This window comes from Heteronotia binoei, unplaced genomic scaffold, assembly GCF_032191835.1.
Source record: "Heteronotia binoei isolate CCM8104 ecotype False Entrance Well unplaced genomic scaffold, APGP_CSIRO_Hbin_v1 ptg001301l, whole genome shotgun sequence".
NCBI lineage: Eukaryota > Metazoa > Chordata > Lepidosauria > Squamata > Gekkonidae > Heteronotia > Heteronotia binoei.
The window spans coordinates 1-18,725 of NW_026800229.1; the positions used below are offsets into that span (position 1 = coordinate 1).

The 18,725-nt window shown below is 58.6% G+C and overlaps 1 protein-coding gene across 1 annotated transcript; it reads right to left on the reverse strand.

Moving 5' to 3' along the window:
* Positions 1 to 4,188: 4,188 nt before the first annotated feature.
* CCKBR (cholecystokinin B receptor) lies at positions 4,189 to 18,380 on the reverse strand. The gene is made up of 6 exons (XM_060263873.1): positions 18,359 to 18,380; positions 11,915 to 12,578; positions 9,789 to 10,150; positions 9,422 to 9,677; positions 5,901 to 6,028; positions 4,189 to 5,302 (listed from the first exon to the last, which is right to left on the reverse strand). The coding sequence occupies exons 1-6, from the start codon at positions 18,378 to 18,380 to the stop codon at positions 4,758 to 4,760; spliced, it is 1,977 nt and encodes a 658-aa protein (XP_060119856.1). The 3' UTR covers positions 4,189 to 4,757.
* Between the last annotated feature and the right edge of the window lie 345 nt (positions 18,381 to 18,725).

Here is an 18,725-nt window from a genome sequence, read left to right on the forward strand (position 1 = left end):
AGCTGAGATGCAGAATGAAGCAAGAGAGAGAGAAGAAAGCCATAAGAACATAAGAGAAGTCATGTTGGATCAGGCCAATGGCTCATCCAGTCCAACACTCTGTGTCACACAGTGACCAAAAAATTTATATATATATATATATATACACACACACACACACTGTGGCTAATAGCCACTGATGGACCGCTGCTCCATATGTTGATCTAACCCCCTCTTGAAGCTGGCTATGCTTGTAGCTGCCACCACCTCCTGTTGCAGTGAATTCCACATGTTAATCACCCTTTGGATGAAGAAGTACCTCCTTTTATCCGTTCTAACCCAACTGCTTAGCAATTTCATTGAATGCCCACGAATTCTTGTATTGTGAGAAATGGAGAAAAGGACTTCTTTCTCTACTTTCTCCATCCCAGGCATAATCTTGTAAACCTCTATCATGCCACAGTCGACGTTTCTCCAAGCTAAAGAGCCCCAAGCGTTTTAACCTTTCTTCATAGGGAAAGTGTTCCAAACCTTTAATCATTCTAGTTGCCTTTTTCTGGACTTTCTCCAATGCTATAATACCCTTTTTGAGGTGCGGCGACCAGAATTGCACACAGTATTCCAAATGAGACCGCACCATCGATTTATACAGGGGCATTATGATACTGGCTGATTTGTTTTCAGTTCCCTTCCTAGTAATTCCCAGCATGGCCTTGGCCTTTTTTATTGCAGTCGCACCCTGTCTTGACATTTCCCGTGAGTTCTCTACCACGACCCCAAGAGCCCTCTCTTGGTCAGACAACAGGCAACGACAGGCAGTTGCTCAGGGGCCTGATGTTTGACACCCCTGCCCTAACTGATGCACAAGGTCCATTTCGGCTTGGTCGTGTGGCTGTCAGCTCCCCCCAGGAAAAGCTCCAGCCTTCACACAAATGTCTTCTACCTGTGTTGGATTGCTTTCTGCAAAGAAGCCAGGAGACAAAGACTCATAAATTAGCCATGTAACCGAGGAGATGTAGTTAACCAAGCTAGTGAGCGAAGTTTTATCTCTTAAGATAAGATAAGATAAGATATTGGATTTATATCCCGCCCTGGCGGCTCACAATCTCCTTTACCTTCCTCCCCCACAACAAACACCCTGTGAGGTGGGTGGGGCTAGAGAGGGCTCTCACAGCAGCTGCCCTTTCAAGGACAACCTCTGCCAGAGCTATGGCTGACCCAAGGCCTATCCAGCAGGTGCAAGTGGAGGAGTGGGGAATCAAACCCGGTTCTCCCAGATAAGAGTCCGCACACTTAACCACTACACCAAACTGGCTCTCTTGTACTCCCAAGTACCTTTTCCTGATGTTTTATGCTAGTAAACTTTATTTCTTTTGAGAAGCGATCCATCTCTGACTCATCTATGCAAACTCCAAGCCTCTAACTTAAACGAATCCCAACAACCTGCTATCCACTGAGTTGACCTTTTCATCGTTGCCCACTGCAACCCCAAGCTCTCTTTCCCTCTCAGCCTCAGCCAGTTCAGGCCCCTTCAGCAAATGCGCGAAGTTCGGAAGTTTTCTTCCAGTGGACTCCACCCGGCAATCACCAGCACTGAGCTTCATTTGCCATGCTGCTCCCAACTCACTATATTGGTTTTCACCATCCTGAATTAAGTTGTGTCATCTGCAAACTTGGCCACTGCACTACTCTGTTGTAGTGAGCAACTCAGCATCCCTGGACACATTGCGGGGCAGGGGCGGCCCTCCTCTCCCCATCCTGCTCTCACGACAGCCTTGTGAGGTAGGCTAGGCTGAGAGAGGGGACTGGGGCATGGGTTGGGGCTGGCTCACTCAGACCCCAGGCGGGCAGTAGAAATGATGCACAGCACTGCCCCGCCCAGAGGCTGGCCCTGGGAGCCCAAGACAACGCAACACCACACACCACACTTCTCCCTCCACATTCATGTCCGATGTGAGAAGCCAGGCACTTGCCGCTGCGTCCAGTTGTGCATGTTGATTGGCTGACAGCACAGAGAGAAACCCGGGAAGCTGCCTTGGACTGAGCCAGAGCACCCAGCTGTCCAGGTCAGCGGCACCCCAGTTCCCCTCCCCTCCTGTCTGGCCCTTTGAACTGGAGGTACCGGCGGGGCTAGAACCTGGGGCCTTCTGTGTGCCAAGCAGACGCTCTGCCACTGAGCCACAGCCCTTGCTCCCTCTTCCCTCACAAACATTTAAGGGCACCATATGGAACACACACAGAGCTGCCTTCCCCTGGACCAGACCATCCGTCCGTGGCAATCAGGATCATCCACTCAGCCTTGGAAGCCTCCCGCAGCCTCTTGGCCGAGGACTTCCCCATCACTCACTGCCTGGTCCTATTAACTTGTGACACCCATGACTGAACCTGCCACCCTCCTCCTACACTGAGCCACAGCCCATCCACTGGTGCAGAGAGACGGCAGACACCCTCCCCCCCGCTTCTGGAAACTCCTGAGTGGGCAGCCTGCAGCCTCTGATCCTGGGGGGGATCGTAGCGCTCCAGTCCTCTTCAGCCACACAAAGCATTTGTAGAAGCAGCTGGGGTCTTTAAGGGGCTTATGGGTTGTCATCGAGCAGGTTTCTGGACTCTGATTCATTGCTGAAACCAACAACCAGCTGCAGATGCCCGGAAGTAGCTCTGCCCACCCTGAGAGGCCATCTGAACATCTGAAGCTGCCTTCTACTGAATGAGACCCCCCTCGGTCCATCCAAGTCAGTCTTGTCTCCTCAGACTGGCAGCAGCTCTCCAGGCTCTCAGGCTGAGATTTTTCACGCCAACTTGCCTGGACCCTTTTGAGTTGGAGATGCCGGGGCTTGAACCTGGGACCTTCTGCTCTGCCACTGAGCCACTGTGGCTCTCGAGGGTCTCCAGCTGACGTTTTTCATGCCTCTTTACCTGGATCCTTTTTTAGTTGGGAGATGCCGGGGATTGAACCTGGGACCTTCTGCTTCCCAAGCCGATGCTCTGCCCCTGAGCCACCCTCCCTCCTCTGCTGCGCCTGCCTTGAGATGAGGGGACAGGCCAAGGACCCTCCCTCAACCAGAGGCCTCTCTCCTCACCTCCCCAAAGGGCTCTTGCAACAAGCCCCCCGCACTGTTTGGAGCAGGACCCCCTGCTAAAGGGCCTTCAGACCCTTTTGCAAAGCCCCCCTCCCCCGTGAGCACAGAACCAGCTTCTAGCTCCTTTTCCAGGTGTCTGGGGGATCCTCGGCTGGGGTGGCCTTTGGTGGCTACTTTGGAGATTATGCTGAGGCCAGCCCCAGTATGCAGCGGGGCACCCCACATGCTCACCGTGTTCCTTCTCCTCCCTCCGCATTTTGGGGTCCCATCCCACCTCCTGAGTACCACTGAAGTGGCACATGTGCAGAAAGCCAAAAGGGAGAGGCCTCTCTTTCGCCACTGGCCCCGCAGGGCTCAGCCCCCCGCAGCTTGGGCTCCTCTGTCGCTTCAAGGTCTGACTTTGTGCCCAAGCCAGGAATCCTCCCTCAGCACGGGGCTGGTGGGTGCCCAGAGAATGCCCCGCCCAACTCCTGATTGGCCAGGGGAGATCTGGGGGGCTGTGCAGAGTCCTTCTCTCACTCCTGCACCTCTGCCGCCCTCCTCTCTGGCACTTGGGGGGTGGGTGGGGCTGGCTCTCCCTCCTCTGCCTAAGAGGGGGCAGAGACTCCCCCTCCCCTGGGGGCAAAGCCCATCTGCCCGCTGCTTCCCTTGCCACTGGACTTCCCCCCTGCCCATGCGGGGGGGGGGGGGGGAGGGGAGGCAGTGTGACGGTGGAACCCAGACGGGCCTCTACTCCTGCCTCAAGGAATATGCACAGCAGAGTCTGATTTCAAGAAACAGCCGGGTGGGGTGGGGGGCAGCGCTTCCAAGGCTGTCACTGTCTGCAGCCATCCCACCCCCCCCCCCCCACGACTTCCGCTCTCCAGCTGCTGGGCCCTGGGGAGGGATGGCTCTGCAAGACGGGGCGGGGTGGGGGGAGGCTGACATTCAGGCCTGACAGCTTTAATGTCCCCCCCTCAGGATGAAGACAAGAGGGGGGTGGGGAGCTGCTGAGTGGGTGGGCGAGCACGTGGGGGGGGGGAGTTGAGTCCAAAGGCCAAGGGGGTGGCAGTGTGTGTGTGTGTGTGTGTGGAGGGGACGAGGACAATGTCTGTTCTCCGGTGGCAGAAGCCGAGCAGCACAAAGCAGGTCTATTCTGAGAGCTTTATTTGAGGTACACAGAGCGTGAAAGACACACCCGCCCCCCGCGACACACACACAGCAGTGGGGAGGGGATGGATTGCCCCCAGTGCAAAGGGTCTGGTGTGTGGGGGGGCAGCCCCCTTCTCAACAAGGGCAGCAAGGAGGCTACTACTTGGGAAACAACAATGTCGACCCAAAGGGCTCTCCTCCCAACCTGGGATCAGAATAATATTTGCAAGACTCTTGCAGAGGACCACCTGAGCCTCTCCTCTCCTCCTCCCTGGGTTGGGTCAGTGCTGGTGCAGCCCCCCCACCCCACCCTGAGTGGCCCTGGAAAGGGGGGCAGAGGACGTGCAGTTCCAGGCAGCAGCTCCCCCCCAAAAGGGCAGACTGAGGTTGGGGGCTCCCAGAGGCAGCCTGGGGGGCACAGGCTCTCCTGGGAAAGGGCCCCAGTTCAGGCCCGGCAGGGAGGGAGGGAGGAAGGAGGACCCTGCTGCCAGGTTCCCCAGCCTCCCGCGCCCTGTCAGGCCTCCTGGGAGGCTGGGGGGGGGGCAGCTGTGCCCAGGAAGTTGGGGGTCAGGGGGGCCCGATGCTGCTCACGGTGGTGTAGCTGAACTTGGAGAGGGAGGCGCCCGTGGCAGTGACCTCGTCGTCCAGGGGGCGGGGCTGGGGGCGGCAGGGGGCCACGCGGCAGCAGCAGCAGCAGGCGGTGCAGGTGGCGGCCAGGGCTTTCCGGAAACGCTTGTTCATGAAGCAGTAGATGAAGGGGTTGACGCAGGTGGAGAGGTAGCTGAGGAGGTGGATGAAGGAGATGGGAGTGCCCGAGAGGGCCCGGCGAGCAGCCCTGGGGGAGAAGGCCTGCCACGTGTTGGCCACGTAGAGGGGCAGCCAGCAGACGAAGAAGAGGACCACGATCACCAGGAGCATGCGGATGACGCGCTTCTTGGCCCGCAGCTGGCCCTCCGAGCGGTTCGCCCGGACGCGCTCCTCCTTGGCGTGGTCCTCGGAGGTCAGGACCGACAGCTCCACAGTGCCCCCTGCGGACCCCCGGGGCACCTGGATGTAGCAGCCGTCGCTCTCCTCACGAGGGGCCAGCGCCTGCGAGCCACCGTTCTGTGGAGCTGGAGGGGGCAAGACAAGCCAGGAGGAAGCAGGAGGCCCCTCCGTAGGCCCCCGCCTCCCCCCGCACAAAGGGCCAGGAGCAGGGGGGGGCAGTCCTCAGAAGGGACCAAGGGTCTGCGCAGGTCACACACTCCTCCAGCATGCACTCAAGAAAGCTCTACGGGTAGCCCCAGCCCCCAAACTTTCTGCCCCTGCAGTCTGGACCCCATGCAGCCAGGGATGGGCAGGCCATCTCCAGGCCCCGGGGCCACAGTGTGCTCTGTCCAGCCCTGAAAGCCAGCCTGGCTCGGAGGCCAGAAAGAGGCTGCAGAATGCCCCCCCCCGCCCGCCCACAGGTCCCTCTTGCCATTTCAACTCGGGCGGGGGGGGGGAGTCCTTCTGGGCAAGACAAGCCCTCTTCTGGGGAGAATTCCCTGCTCTCCCCACCCCCCCTCCCAGACAGAAGCCCAGACCACTGCAGCGATGTCAGACCGCTCTGACAGTGAGCCTGCCTTTGTGCCCCCCCTCACCCTAAACTGCCCTCTAGAGAGAAGAGCCCCCTCCAGGAGACCCCCCAGGCCAGGCCTTTCCCACCCCCGCCCCTCCTCAAACACCCACCTTTGGCTTCCTGGGAAAGGTCCATCTCAAAGCGCAGGCCGCGGTAGAGCTCCCAGGAGATCAGGCCGTAAGCCACCGTCATCACCAGCCCAGGGACAAAGAAGAGTGTCACCAGGATCAGCACGTACCTGGGAGGAGAGGCGGGGGGGGGGGAGAAAGGGGGGGTCACTCCTGAGGGACCAGCCACCTGCCTCTGGAAAGCCTGGCCACGCTCCCTTCCTTCCCACAGCGCTGGGCCCTCGGACCCATGGGGGAGTTGTAAGACTGCTTTGCAGGGATATCCTCCTTTGTTTCTGGAGGGGGGGGGGCTTCCTCTGAAAGCAAATGTGATGATTTCACAGGGCAGTTCAAGGAAAAGCTGGCTGTGGATGAATATGTATTGGCCTGTGCCTGTGAGGTCCCCAATCCTCCTCCTCCCCAAGGGACTCTCTGCGGCAGCTTTGCATCCTCCTATGGGGGGGGGAGGAAGGAAGAGGGGGCTCAGAGGAGGCTGAGATCTCATCTCAGGGCCAGTCCCACTGAGGACGTGGGTTGGAGACCCCCAAGGAGGACGCTGCAGAGACAGGCAACGGCTGGCCCACCACCTCCAAATATCTCCTGCCTTGATGGCCCCTCCCACCCCCAAGACCCCACCTGCTGCTCAAGTTCTGGCTGAGCCACCCCCCCCCCCCCCCAGGACAAAACACAGACCCTTCAAGGTACCTCAGGCAGAAAACACCAGCTCCTCCCTTCCACCAAGAAGCATTTCAAAAGCAAAACGTGAAATACACCGAGAGCACATTTTCAGAATAACATAGTAAATGCATTTATTCATAGCTTATAAACGCAGGGACATCTTGTGCACATGTATTAATTGCACTTGGATTTATTTATAGACTGGTAAGGGCACCGAAAGTAGCAGGAATCAGGCATATTTATATAAAAAGACCAATCTGAGGAAGCGCTGACAATTTATCTTGCCCAGCCAAGTTCCAGACCACTGGTGTGCTGGAACAGACTTTCTACACAACTCATTGTGCAGGGCTTCTAGCAATGTCCCCTCTAAGGTGCAGAGTCTTCTGAGCAAAAATTCTACTTTGTGAGCTACTGGCATTGACGTTGTGAACTCCTGAATACATTAGTTTGCTCCGGGGTCATCCAGAGCTAAAACAAAAGTGTGTGAGCTGGAGGAGAAAACTCTGTGAGCTAGCTCAACATCAACCTGGAGTTATGCTCTTCCCCAGTTACGCTCTTCTCCAGTATGCTCTTTGCCACGTGCGGCTTCTCTAGCTGCCTTCATCAGCTGGCTGCTTCTGCCAGCCTCTGGGATTTCGTAACGCCACACAGCCCCTCTCAAACACAAGCCCAGCTTGGCAAACATGACAGTCAGTCCCTTTTCTGAGACCCTCAGAAAAGCCCAGATGGAAATCACAGATGACTAAGGTCACACTAGAACCAACAGGTTGCAATTAAATCAGAAGCGTTTTTGGCTCAACATTAGGAAGAACTTCCTGACCACTAGGGCAGGAACAGGCTTCTGTCAAGCATGCGGGTTCAATGACTAGTCGAAGTTGATACAAAGACTACATTTATTGATAGACCGATACTTTGGCCAAAGTCGGTGCTTGAGAAGAATGAAACTGATACATTGATACACAACTTTTAAGGCATACTTCAAAGGGATTCCAGAGGTGGGGGAAGCAAGGGAGCTTTCACACATAGAATATCAAAACTACATACATTCCCAGGGCGTTATCAACCATTCGGCCTTGCTATGCCCAGATGGCTCATCCTCCCGAAGGAGAATTCATGGAAGGTGCTGATAACTTTCTCTCTTCGCACTACCTCTAATTAAGCAGTCATAAAGCGGGAGGAAAGCCAGGAAAGAATAATAAACTAACAACATTTGGCCTTCAGGGATCTTCCCCAGACCTGTCTCTGGCAAGGCCCTAAAACCATCAATTATTGATCAGAATTAGCCATGCTTGACAGCTTCCTCCCGGGGAGGCGGTGGGCTCTCTTTCCTTGGAGGTTTTTCAGCAGAGGCTAGATGGCCATCTGACAAAGATGAAGGAGCAGAAGAGCTCATAAACCCGGGTACTCACCTACAGCGAAGCAGCACACTCTCCACTCGGTTTTTGCCCGTCTGCATGCTGGCATTCCTCTGGTCTCCAGAGCCGAGCAATGGGACAGGAGCCCAACGTCTCCCACCCCAAAGCCCTTCCCAAAAGGTTCAGAGCAGCTCTTTGGCAGGGAAGGAGGAGCCGGAGGACAGAATCCAGCCCCCCCGGTGGATTTGAGCCCTTTCTTTCGAAGGCACTTTCCTGCTATCCTGCCCCACACAAGCAAGAGCTCCCCCCCCCACCCCGCAGAAGCAGCAGCCTGCGGAAGGTGCAGGGATGGGTCGTGGCTGGCCTCCCCCCCTCGCCAGAAGGGGCCACCCCCGCCTTCCCAGCAAGCAGATCAGGGAGTCCCTCCAAAACCTTTGGAGGAAGCCTGCAGAGAAGCCTCAGGGCTTGAGAGCATTTCCATGTCCTTGCACTGTGAGTGAATGGCCAGCCCCCGAGGCGCAGAGTGGTAAAGCAGCAGTACTGCAGTATTGTGATCTGAACTCTCTGCTCACGACCTGAGTTCAATTCCAGCGGAAGCTGGGTTCAGGTAGCTGTCTCAAGGTTGGCTCAGCCTTCCATCCTTGTGAGGTCAGTCAAATGAGTCCCCAGCTGGCTGGGTGGAAGGTGTAGATGACTGGGGAAGGCAATGGCAAACCACCCTGTAAAAAGTCTGCCGTGAAAATGTAGTGAAAGCAACGTCACCCCAGAGTCAGAAACGACTGGGGCTTGCACAGGGGACCTTCCCTTTCCTTTTCCCGCTGTGAGTGGCAGAAAGGCCAAGAAACCACAGGGTTTCCTCCAGCCCGCAAAATGGGACCAACCCGGCATTCTAGCAGGAAGTCATGTCGGTCAGTCCGTGTGTTCCCCCTGCCGTGTTTGCAGCCAGAGGGGCACAGAGGGCAGCAGGCAGCTCAGGGTGACCACGGCCCAAAAAGCCTTCTGAAGTCGAGGACACTGGGGGAAGGGGGGGGGGGGAGTCAAGCAGTAGAGTTTGGTTGCCAACACCACAGATATGATTTCTGTAACCAGAACATTCCCTGACCTAAGCAGGTATTCTAAACCCTTCAGGAGAAGGCGGAGCAAAAGAGAAGTATTCCAGGTGGGCCCTGCAAGCTGAGTCAGTGTGAGCGAGCTCACAGTTTCACACCTTTGTGTCTTAGCCCAGGAAGGAGGGCCCTGGAGCAAATGAGGTGACGGAGCAGCCAAATCACTTGCTCACAGCTTTAATGCCAGCAGCTCACAAAGCAGAGCTTTTACTCACCAGACTCCACAGCTGAGAGGGAACACTGCCCCAGACCTGTGCTGATTTGGGGTTGGGGCATCCCTGAGAGTGACAGAGGGGCCCATTCACGTTGGCATCTCACACGGGTCAGCAAAGACCCCCCCCCTGATGTTCCTGCCACCCAGCCCCCCCCCCCAGCTGTGACTCACCAGGCCTGTCTGCCGTGGACCCCCGGCCATTTGTGCTGGCACTGGTAGATGCCGGGCTGGTCAGGCGAGGGGGTCGTGGTGGTGTAGACTGGGTAGGGCAGCATGAGGAGGGCCGACAGCAGCCACGTGGCCACGATGACCCGGTAGGCGTGGGAGCGCGTCTGCCACACCCGGGACTGCAGCGGGTTGCAAATGGCGTTGTAGCGCTCGATGGAGATGGCCACCAGGCTGAAGGTGGAGACGCTGACGGACATGCCTGGGGGAGGAGGGGGGGGTCAGACCGGGCCATGGGGGGCGGGTCCCCTAGCACCACGCCCAGGCAGCAGCCCAAAAGCCGCCCCCCCCCTCACAGCAGCCAGACACTCACCCATGAGGTAGGCCACGGTTTTGCAGACAACCTTGCCGAAGACAAAGGTCTGCATGAGGTTGGGGATGAAGGTGAAGGGGATGCAGAAGAGCGCCACCATTAGGTCGCTGACGGCCAGCGAGAGCAGGAAGGAGTTGGTAACGGTGCGCAGGCGCTTGTTCACGGCCAGCACCGAGATCACCAGCACGTTCCCCACCACGCTGAGCAGGAAAATGACCAAGTAGAGAAGGACTCGCACCGTGAGCTCTAAGTCTGGGGGGGGGGAGAGAGAGGAGAGGAGCTGCTGACCCTCCCCTTGCAGGCGGGGTCTTCTGGGAGGGGCTGTGCTGGGCCAGGCTTCCACTGGGATGCCCAAGAGGCAGCTGAGGAGGATGCAAGGGGGGGCATCTTCGCTTCCTCCTCTGGGCCAGCGGCCATCTTGGGTGCAGAAAGACCCCCCCCCCAGCTCCAAGACTTTTGCCCACCCCTTACAGAGTGCAGCCTGGCTCCTCTAGAGGCTCTCTGCTGCTGGAATGGGAGGGGGTCCTAGATGGGGGCCCTGAAGCCCTCTCTGCCAACATGGAACGTGAGTGGGCAGAGGGCTTCTGGCCCCAGCCTGCAGACCCAGGTCTGGAGATCTGCCCCCAAGGACAACGCCAAAGGGGTCACAGGAGCAGGCTGCCCCGCCCTGCCCACCCACATCTGCCCTCCGTTTCCCAGGGCCCCTCCTCTGCTGCACTCAAGGACATAAGAACGTAAGAGAAGCCATGTTGGATCAGGCCAGTGGCCCCTCCGGTTGGACACTCTGTCACACAGTGGCCAAACCTCCCTCCCCAAGTGCCATCCGGAGGTTCACGAGTGGGGCTAGAAGCCCTCCCACTATTGCCCTCCAAGCACCAAGAATACAGACCATCACTGCCCCAGAGAGAGTTCCAACGATAGGCTGTGGCTAATAGCCACTGATGGACCTCTGCTCCAGATGCTTATCCACTCCCCTCTGGAAACTGGCTATGCTTGTAGCCGCGGCCACTTCCTGTGGCAGTGAATTCCACGCTAATCACCCTTTGGGTGAAGAAGGACTTCCTTTTATCCTTTTTAACCCAATTGCTCAGCAATTTCATCGAATGCTCACGAGTTCTTGTATTGTGAGAAAGAGAGAAAAGCACTTCTTTCTCTACTTCCTCCATCCCATGCATAATCTTGTAAACCTCTATCATGTCACCCCGCAGTCGACGTTTCTCCAAGCTAAAGAGCCCCAAGCATTTTGACCTTTCTTCATAGGGAAAGTGCTCCAGCCCTTTAATCATTCTAGTTGCCCTTTTCTGAGCCTCAGGACAAGGCCAGGCGGCAGCGACTGAAGCTGACAGTGTGTGTGTTTGGGGGGGCTTTGGATCGCCCCTCTCTGAGCTGCACCCAGAGTCCCCCAGAAGTGTGGCTGGCCCTGCCCCTCCCATGTTAGCCCCGGAGTCCGTCCCCCCCCCCCCCGCTGCTCCTTGCCCAGAAACCTTCCCCCTGGTCAGGAGACCCCTCGTTGCAGAGCCAGGCGCAAAAGGCAGGCTGGCGGCAGAGGGAGCAGTCTGGGCACAGGCAGCTGCCAGGGTGGCGGCAGAGCCAGGGCTCCTGGAAGGCCCTGCAGCGGCCCCCTCTTGCCTCCCTGCCCAGGGGGGGCCCCAGAGCTCCCAGGCCTGCCCCCCAGGAGGCAGGAGGCGTGGCCAGCGCCTGCAGGGCGGGGCGGGCTGAGGGGACCCTTCGCTCCACAGGCAGGCTGCAAAGGCAGGCAGCGCCAGCCTGGGACTCCCTCGCGGCCCTGTGGCTGAGGAGCTGGCTGCCCCTCTGATGTTGCTCTGAGGCGCCTCTGCTCTGCCTCCCCCCCGCGGGCTCCCCGGGACTCTGCCCCTCCCTCCCTCCCGCGAGCAGGACTTCAGCAGGACACCCCCCCCCCCCGTGAGAGCAGCCACAACCCCGGGGTCCCCCCCCACCCCAGTTGCGGGGCTTGGCGGCGAGGAAGAGGCACTCTGTGCATGCTCTGAGGCCCTGCATGTGCCGCGGCGGAGACCCTGGGCGGCGGGATTGGGGGTGGCCCGGGAAGGGGGCTGCTGCGCGGGATGGGGGGGCGAGACGCAGCCGGAGCGGGGGGGGCGGCTCACCTCGGGAGGGGCGCGGCGGGGCTCTGGCGCCTGCAGTCGGGGCAAGGGGGGGCGGCGGCGGTGCCGTTCCAGGGGGGCTCTGCGGAGCCGTTGGCGGGGCTGCTGCAGGCCGGCGAGGCGTTGAGCGCCAGCAGCGGAGGCGCCGCCATCCCTCCCTCGCTCCTTCCTTCCTTCCTTCCCTCCCGGCGGGGGCCTCGGCCGGCCTCACGGAGCCCCGCTGCCTCGCTCGGCTGGCTGGTTGGCACCTCCACGCCGCCCGCCGCCCGACTGCTGCGCTGCTGCTGCCGCTGCTGCCAGTCGGCGAGACACAGAGAGCCCGCGCGGCCCTCCGACAGACCCCCGACAGAGACGCGCCGCCCGGGCGGGCGGGCAGAAGGCTCGCGGACGCCCCCCGCCGGCTGCCGGAGCGCCTCGACGGCGCGGCCCTCCGCCCCCCCCCGTGAGGCACTGCTGGGTGGGGGCGTGGGAGGAGCACGTGCTTCGGGGGGGGGGGGCTTGTGCTGCTGCTGCCGCCGCCCCTCGCCCGCCCCGTCCTGTCCCTCCGCCCTCCGCCTGTCTCCCAGCAGCGGCCGGCCCGGGGAGGCACGCCGTGTTTGCTCGGGGGCACCGGGGACGCCCGCCGTGGCCGTCGCCGCTGTTGACACAGGTGCTCCTGCTGCTGCTGCTGTTTGCCCGGCCGCGGGGGGGGGAGGGAGGGGGGCCTTGGCTCTTGGTGGGGGGGTCTGGCCAGCCGGGAGCTCCGCAGCCCGCGCCAACCTGAGGGGGCTGAAACCGCTAGGCCTCCCTGCCCGGACCCCCCTCCCCTCTCCCTTCCTCCCTCCAGCTCCGGCGGGGCGGGTGGCTTCAAGGGGGGGGGGGCGGAGGTGACCAGAAAGGCCCCCTGTTGACTGACCGGGGGTGGGGGGGTCTGATTCCTCATCAGGCAGTTTCGTGCAGCTGCCAGAAGAAGCCCTGGGGGTGCGTCGCTTTCTTGGCCCAAGGAAAAGCAAAGGACCCTCCCCACCTTCAGCCTCAAGGGAGAAAGGCCTGCCTGCCAGGTGGGCAGTGCCAGCCCAGCGCCTGCCAGTTCCCGCAAGGGCTTCCTGCTGTGCTCCCCCCGCCCCCCTGCGGTGGCCCTGCTGCGCCTGGCTGGATTCCTGCCCTCTCTGCCAGGCTGTGCCAAGGCCTCCCCTGCCAGGCACAGAAGGAAGGCTGGTTCACTCTAGGGCAGCTGAGGAGCCAGCACGGGGAAGAGAGGCATGGCCAGCCCCACCGCTCTTTCCCATGGCACAGCTGGGCCCTGGCAGAGGCAGTGGGAGTGGCCCTGACCACAGGCAGAGTGCCCTCTCACCAAGGTACTTCTGGGGCCAGAGGCAGAGGTAGCCAAGAGGGGTGGGGTGGGGAGGCTGCTTCTGCGCCAGTGGCCTGAAGTTTGGTGTAGTGGAGAAGTGTGCGGACTCTTATCTGGGAGAACCGGGTTGGATTCCCCCCTCCTCCACCTGCAGCTGCTGGAATGGCCTTGGGTCAGCCAGAGCTCTCTTATCTGGGAGAACCGGGTTTGATCCCCCACTCCTCCGCTTGCAGCTGCTGGAATGGCCTTGGGTCAACCAGAGCTCTCTTATCTGGGAGAACCGGGTTGGATTCCCCACTCCTCCGCTTGCAGCTGCTGGAATGGCTTTGGGTCAGCCATAGCTCTCTCATCGGGGAGAATCGGGTTTGATTCCCCCCTCCTTCACATGCACCTGCTGGAATGGCCTTGGGTCAGCCAGAGCTCTCTTATCTGGGAGAACCGGGTTTGATCCCCCACTCCTCCATGTGCAGCTGCTAGAATGGCCTTGGGTCAGCCAGAGCTCTTATCTGGGAGAACCAGGTTGGATTCCCCCCTCCTCCACTTGCAGCTGCTGGGATGGCCTTGGGTCAGCCAGAGCTCTCTTATCTGGGAGAACCGGGTTATTCCCCACTCCTCCACTTGCAGCTGCTGGGATGGCCTTGGGTCAGCCAGAGCTCTCTTATCTGGGAGAAGCAGGTTTGATTCCCCACTCCTCCACTTGCAGCTGCTGGAATGGCCTTGGGTCAGCCAGAGCTCTCTTATCTGGCAGAACCGGGTTTGATTCCCCACTCCTCCACTTGCAGCTGCTGGAATGGCCTTGGGTCAGCCAGAGCTCTCTTATCTGGGAGAACTGGGTTTGATTCCCCACTCCTCCACTTGCAGCTGCTGGAATGGCCTTGGGTCAGCCAGAGCTCTCTTATCTGGGAGAACCGGGTTTGATTCCCCACTCCTCCACTTTATTATTTATCTATCTATCTATCTATCTATCTATCTATCTATCTATCTATCTATCTATCTATCTATCTATCTATCTATCTATCTGAGATTTATATCCCGCCCTCCCACTAGGTGGCTCAGGGCGGCTTACAACATGTAAAACTAACATAAAATATAAAATTAAGCATTAAAATTAACAATTACATAATTTATAGTTAAAAATCTAATCATTTGTTATATACATAAAACATTAAAATCATTCAGCGGTCTTAAGTTATGCTCAATTCAAATTCGATGTTCAGTGTTCATTACTCAGTGCCAGTCAGTTGTGGGCCAGCCGGAAGAGGGCTGTCTTACAGGCCCTGCGGAATTGGGTAAGATCCCGCAGGGCCCTTAACTCTTCTGGCAGCTGGTTCCACCAAGATGGAGCCATTATGGAGAAGGCCCTGTCCCTTGTAGCTTTCAAACGGGCTTCTTTTGGCCCGGGGACAACCAGGAGATTTTGAGTTCTCGATCTCAGTGCAGCTGCTGGAATGGCCTTGGGTCAGCCAGAGCTCTATTATCTGGGAGAACCGGGTTTGATTCCCCACTCCTCCACTTGCACCTGCTGGAATGGTCTTGGGTCAGCCAGAGCTCTCTTATCTGGGAGACACGGGTTTGATTCCCCACTCCTCCACCTGCAGCTGCTGGAATGGCCTCGGGTCAGCCAGAGCTCTATTATCTGGGAGAACCGGGTTTGATTCCCCACTCCTCCACTTGCAGCTGCTGGAATGGCCTTGGGTCAGCCAGAGCTCTCTTATCTGGGAGAACTTGGTTTGATTCCCCCCCTCCTCCACCTGCAGCTGCTGGAATGGCCTTGGGTCAGCCAGAGCTCTCTTATCTGGGAGAACCGGGTTGGATTCCCCACTCCTCCACTTGCACCTACTGGAATAGCCTTGGGTCAGCCAGAGCTCTCTTGTCTGGGAGAACCGGGTTGATTCCCCACACCTCCACTTGCAGCTGCTGAAATGGCCTTGGGTCAGCCATAGCTCTCTTATCGAGGAGAACCAGGATGGATCCCCCACTCCTCCACTTGCAGCTGCTGGAATGGCGTTGGGTCAGCCAGAGCTCTCTTCTCTGGGAGAACCGGGTTTCATTCCCCACTCCTCCACTTGCAGTGCTGGAATGGCCTTGAGTTAGCCAGAGCTCTGGCAGAGGTTGTCCTTGAAAGGGCAACTTCTGGGAGAGCTCTCTCAGTCCCACCCACCTTATAGGGTGTCTGTGGTTGGGGAGGAAGGGAAAGGAGATTGTAGGCCGCTCTGAGACTCTGTCCTTGAAAGGGCAGCTTCTGGGAGAGCCCTCTGAGCCCCACCCACCTCACAGGGTGTCTGTTGTGGGGGGAGCAGACATAGGAGATTGTAAGCCGCTCTGAGTCTCTGTTTCAGAGAAGGGGTGGGGGATAAATCTGCAGTCTTCTTCTTCTCTGGGTCTCCAGGCGGGGATCATTCCCCCCCCCCCGGACCAGGTCCCTTCTCCCTCACCCCCCCCCGCCTGTGCCCCCTTCTTCTGCTCCCAGGGGGCAGAGGGATGCCCCCATGGTGGGCTGCAGGAGCTGCACTAGCTTCTGGGCTTCTTGCCAGCTGAGCCCCTCTGGCTGCAGCTGGATCCCCCTGCCCCTCGCCCTTGGCAGAGGCCACCTGCCATCTTGCTGGCTTCCCGGGGAGCCCCTCAGGAGGCAAATCAGGCGTGCCTGGCAGGCAGAGGCTTCCCAGCCGCCTGGAGCTGCACAGCACGCCAAGGGTTACGGAAGCAGCTGTGGACAGGGAGCTGCCTCAGGCATCCATCCGGGATGAGCCTATGGGGCAGCAGAGAGCCCTCCCCTCCCCACTGCTTTCCACATGTTGATCCGTGTCACCTGCATTGCCACTGAAGGCACGGAATGCAAGGGGAGTCCAGCTGGACACCTTCAAGACCCACAAAGTCTTCCTCTTGGGACACGCTTTCCCTGCGCACACACACCTCTTGGGCTACCTGGAGAGAGCCAGTTTGGTGATGTGGTTGAGTGCATGGAGACGGAGGGGAGGAAGGTAGAGGAGATGGTGACCGCCTGGAGGACTCTGAGATTCAGAGTATAGGGTGGGCTATAAAGCCAATACCTCCTCCTCCTCCTCCTCCTCCTCCTCCTCCTCCTCCTCCTCCTCCTTCTTCTTCTTCTTCTTCTTCTTCTTCTTCTTCTTCTTCTTCTTCTTCTTCTTCTTCTTCTTCTCTTCTTCTTCTGCCTTATTCCAGGAGCCAGTGCTGGGGTGTGTGGGTGTGTGGAGGGGGGGGGGGATCTGGCAGATGTCCGGGTTTCTGAGGCCTGAAGAGCCTCTCTCCTTTCGGCTTCCCGCAGCTGACTTCCCAGCTGCCTTTTTGTTGAAGTTCTCACGTATTCAGCTTTGGGGATCTGGGGAGAATTTCTAGTGGAAGCCAGTTGCAGGGGGGGGGCGAGAGGGGGGGTGAGATGCACTGCCCATGGTGAGCATTTCTGGGTCAGGACTGAAAGGATGCTGCAGAGAGAAGCTCCTGGGGCAAGGAAGGGCTCGGAGCAGGCGGGCAGAGGCTCTCTTTGGGGCGGGGTGCTGTGGGGAGGAGTCCCGGGGCCCAGTGGGGCTGACTGAGGCAACCCTCGGCCCCACCGCTAGAGCCCCCCCCAGGCCTCCTCCTGCCGCTAATTAAATGATTCAGGCTGCCCTGCCTGTCTCTGCAGTTGTTTATTTTTAATTGCATGCGGCAGAAGTGTGGGGGTGGCATCTTCTGCCATCACAGCCTGCCACGAGCTGGGCAGGCCTGGCGATGCTTCAGCTAGGCACGATGGCATTGGCTGGCAGCAACCTGGCACTCCGTGGCCCAGCGCAGGGGAGCCCCGGCCACAGGGCATCCAGGAGCGAAGCTGGCCCAGGAGGGGGTGGGCAGGCCGTTCTCTTCCCCTGCCAGGAAACCGGGTTGGGGGCTCCTTTATGGGGGGGAGGCTACTTGGCCTCATTTCAGAGAGTCGTATCGGGCTGGAGTGGGGGGGGGGGCTGGATCTGGTTTCTGCTGTGGATGATGCAGGCCTGCAGTGGGGGGGGGGGTGAGGCCTGCACATTATCCGAGCAGCGCACGTAAGAGGCAGGGCTGGTGAGCCAGGTCCTCTGCTGGCTGGCTGGGGGCGTTACTGTGGCTTGTGCCCTTTGCCCCCTGCCCCCAAAGGAAGATAAAAGGGGGGTGAGCTGGGGTGAAAGACAAAGGAGAGTGGAGCTGCATAGGAGCCTCCAGGGCCTCCCCCCTGTGCAAGCAGCAGTCGAAGGGATTGTGGGACATCAGCATGATTCTCCAAACCATACCCGCTCCCCCCTTGTATCTCGACAACAACCCAGAGAGGTTCTCTGTACTTTATAACTGCTTCCTAACTTATTCGTTTTAAGAATATATATTTATAAAATATAGAAAAAGCTAGAACCCCATTTTGAACAGCTGTGAAAACCTGTCACAGGACATAAAAGTTTGCAGCTAAGAGAGTGATAGTTCTGTCATTATCTCTAATGTCCAAGAGGTAATGTCTCCCTCGGGTCCGTATTTAGGAGCAAAGGAAAAAATTCAGAACTTTCCACGCTCAGAATAGGATTGCATTCAAGGTCACGTGATACAGGTGCCTACGCTGCCTGCACCACACGGCCACACTCCGTCAGAGGAGAGGATGAGAGTCAGTTTGGAGTGCCCTTGGGTCAACCTGAGCTCTTGTAAAAATTGTCCTCGAAAGGGCAGCTTCTGGGAGAGCTCTCTCAGCCCCACCCCCACTTCACAGGGTGTCTGTTGTGGGGGAGGAAGGGAAAGGAGATTGTAGGCCGCTCTGAGATTCTGTCCTTGAAAGGGCAGCTTCTGGAAGAACTCTCTCAGCCCCACCCACTTCACAGGGTGTCTGTGGTGGGGGAGGAAGGGAAAGGAGATTCAAGCCGCTCTGAGTCTCGGATTCAGAGAGAAGGGCGGGTATAAATCTGCAGTCTTCTCCTTCTCTCTGACAGTTTTGGCATTCCAGCTCTAGATGGCAGGGGATTCAGGTGCACCAACCAAAAGGCAAACCTCTAGCGAGGAACAGACAAATACGAGCAGTAGTGGGGGAGCTCTCCGGGCGGAAGAATACCAATACATTGAGTGCACAAACACGTCGTGCTCTACAGATTGTACTGTTATAACTGTACTTAAGCAGGCATTTTTAGTCATTCTCTTGGCTTCCTGTCATAACTGCATGTACGGAGTCCAAGGCAAGAATCCGAGGAAAGCTGCCGCGGGGAACAGAAGAGCCCTCCCTGCTGCCCCCTTGGGAGTTTTGCAGGCCTGCTTAGGGTGAGGGTCCACACCAAAGCTCCTTCTACGCGGCAAAGGGCCAGTGCATGGGAGGAGGTGAACTAGGCCGCTGCCTAGGGCGTCAGCTCCCAGAGGGGCACGGGGTGGGGGCCCCCTCGCTGCTCGTGCTGTCCCTGAGCCTCCCACTCATTTTGTCTCAGCTCTGAGGGGTCCGAGGAGCTCCCCTGGTCCCTCAGAGCCGAGAAAGAATGGCGCTTCCCC

Excerpts from the sequence above, each read along its gene's own strand:
- CCKBR (XM_060263873.1), bottom strand. The coding sequence starts at position 18,380 with ATGACTAAAAATGCCTGCTTAA. Across the intron at positions 10,151-11,914 it reads CCCGCCGCGCCCCTCCCGAG|CTGCCTCTTGGGCATCCCAG; the intron begins GTGAGCCGCCCC and ends CATCCTCCTCAG. Across the intron at positions 6,029-9,421 it reads GTCCACGGCAGACAGGCCTG|GTACGTGCTGATCCTGGTGA; the intron begins GTGAGTCACAGC and ends CTCTCCTCCCAG.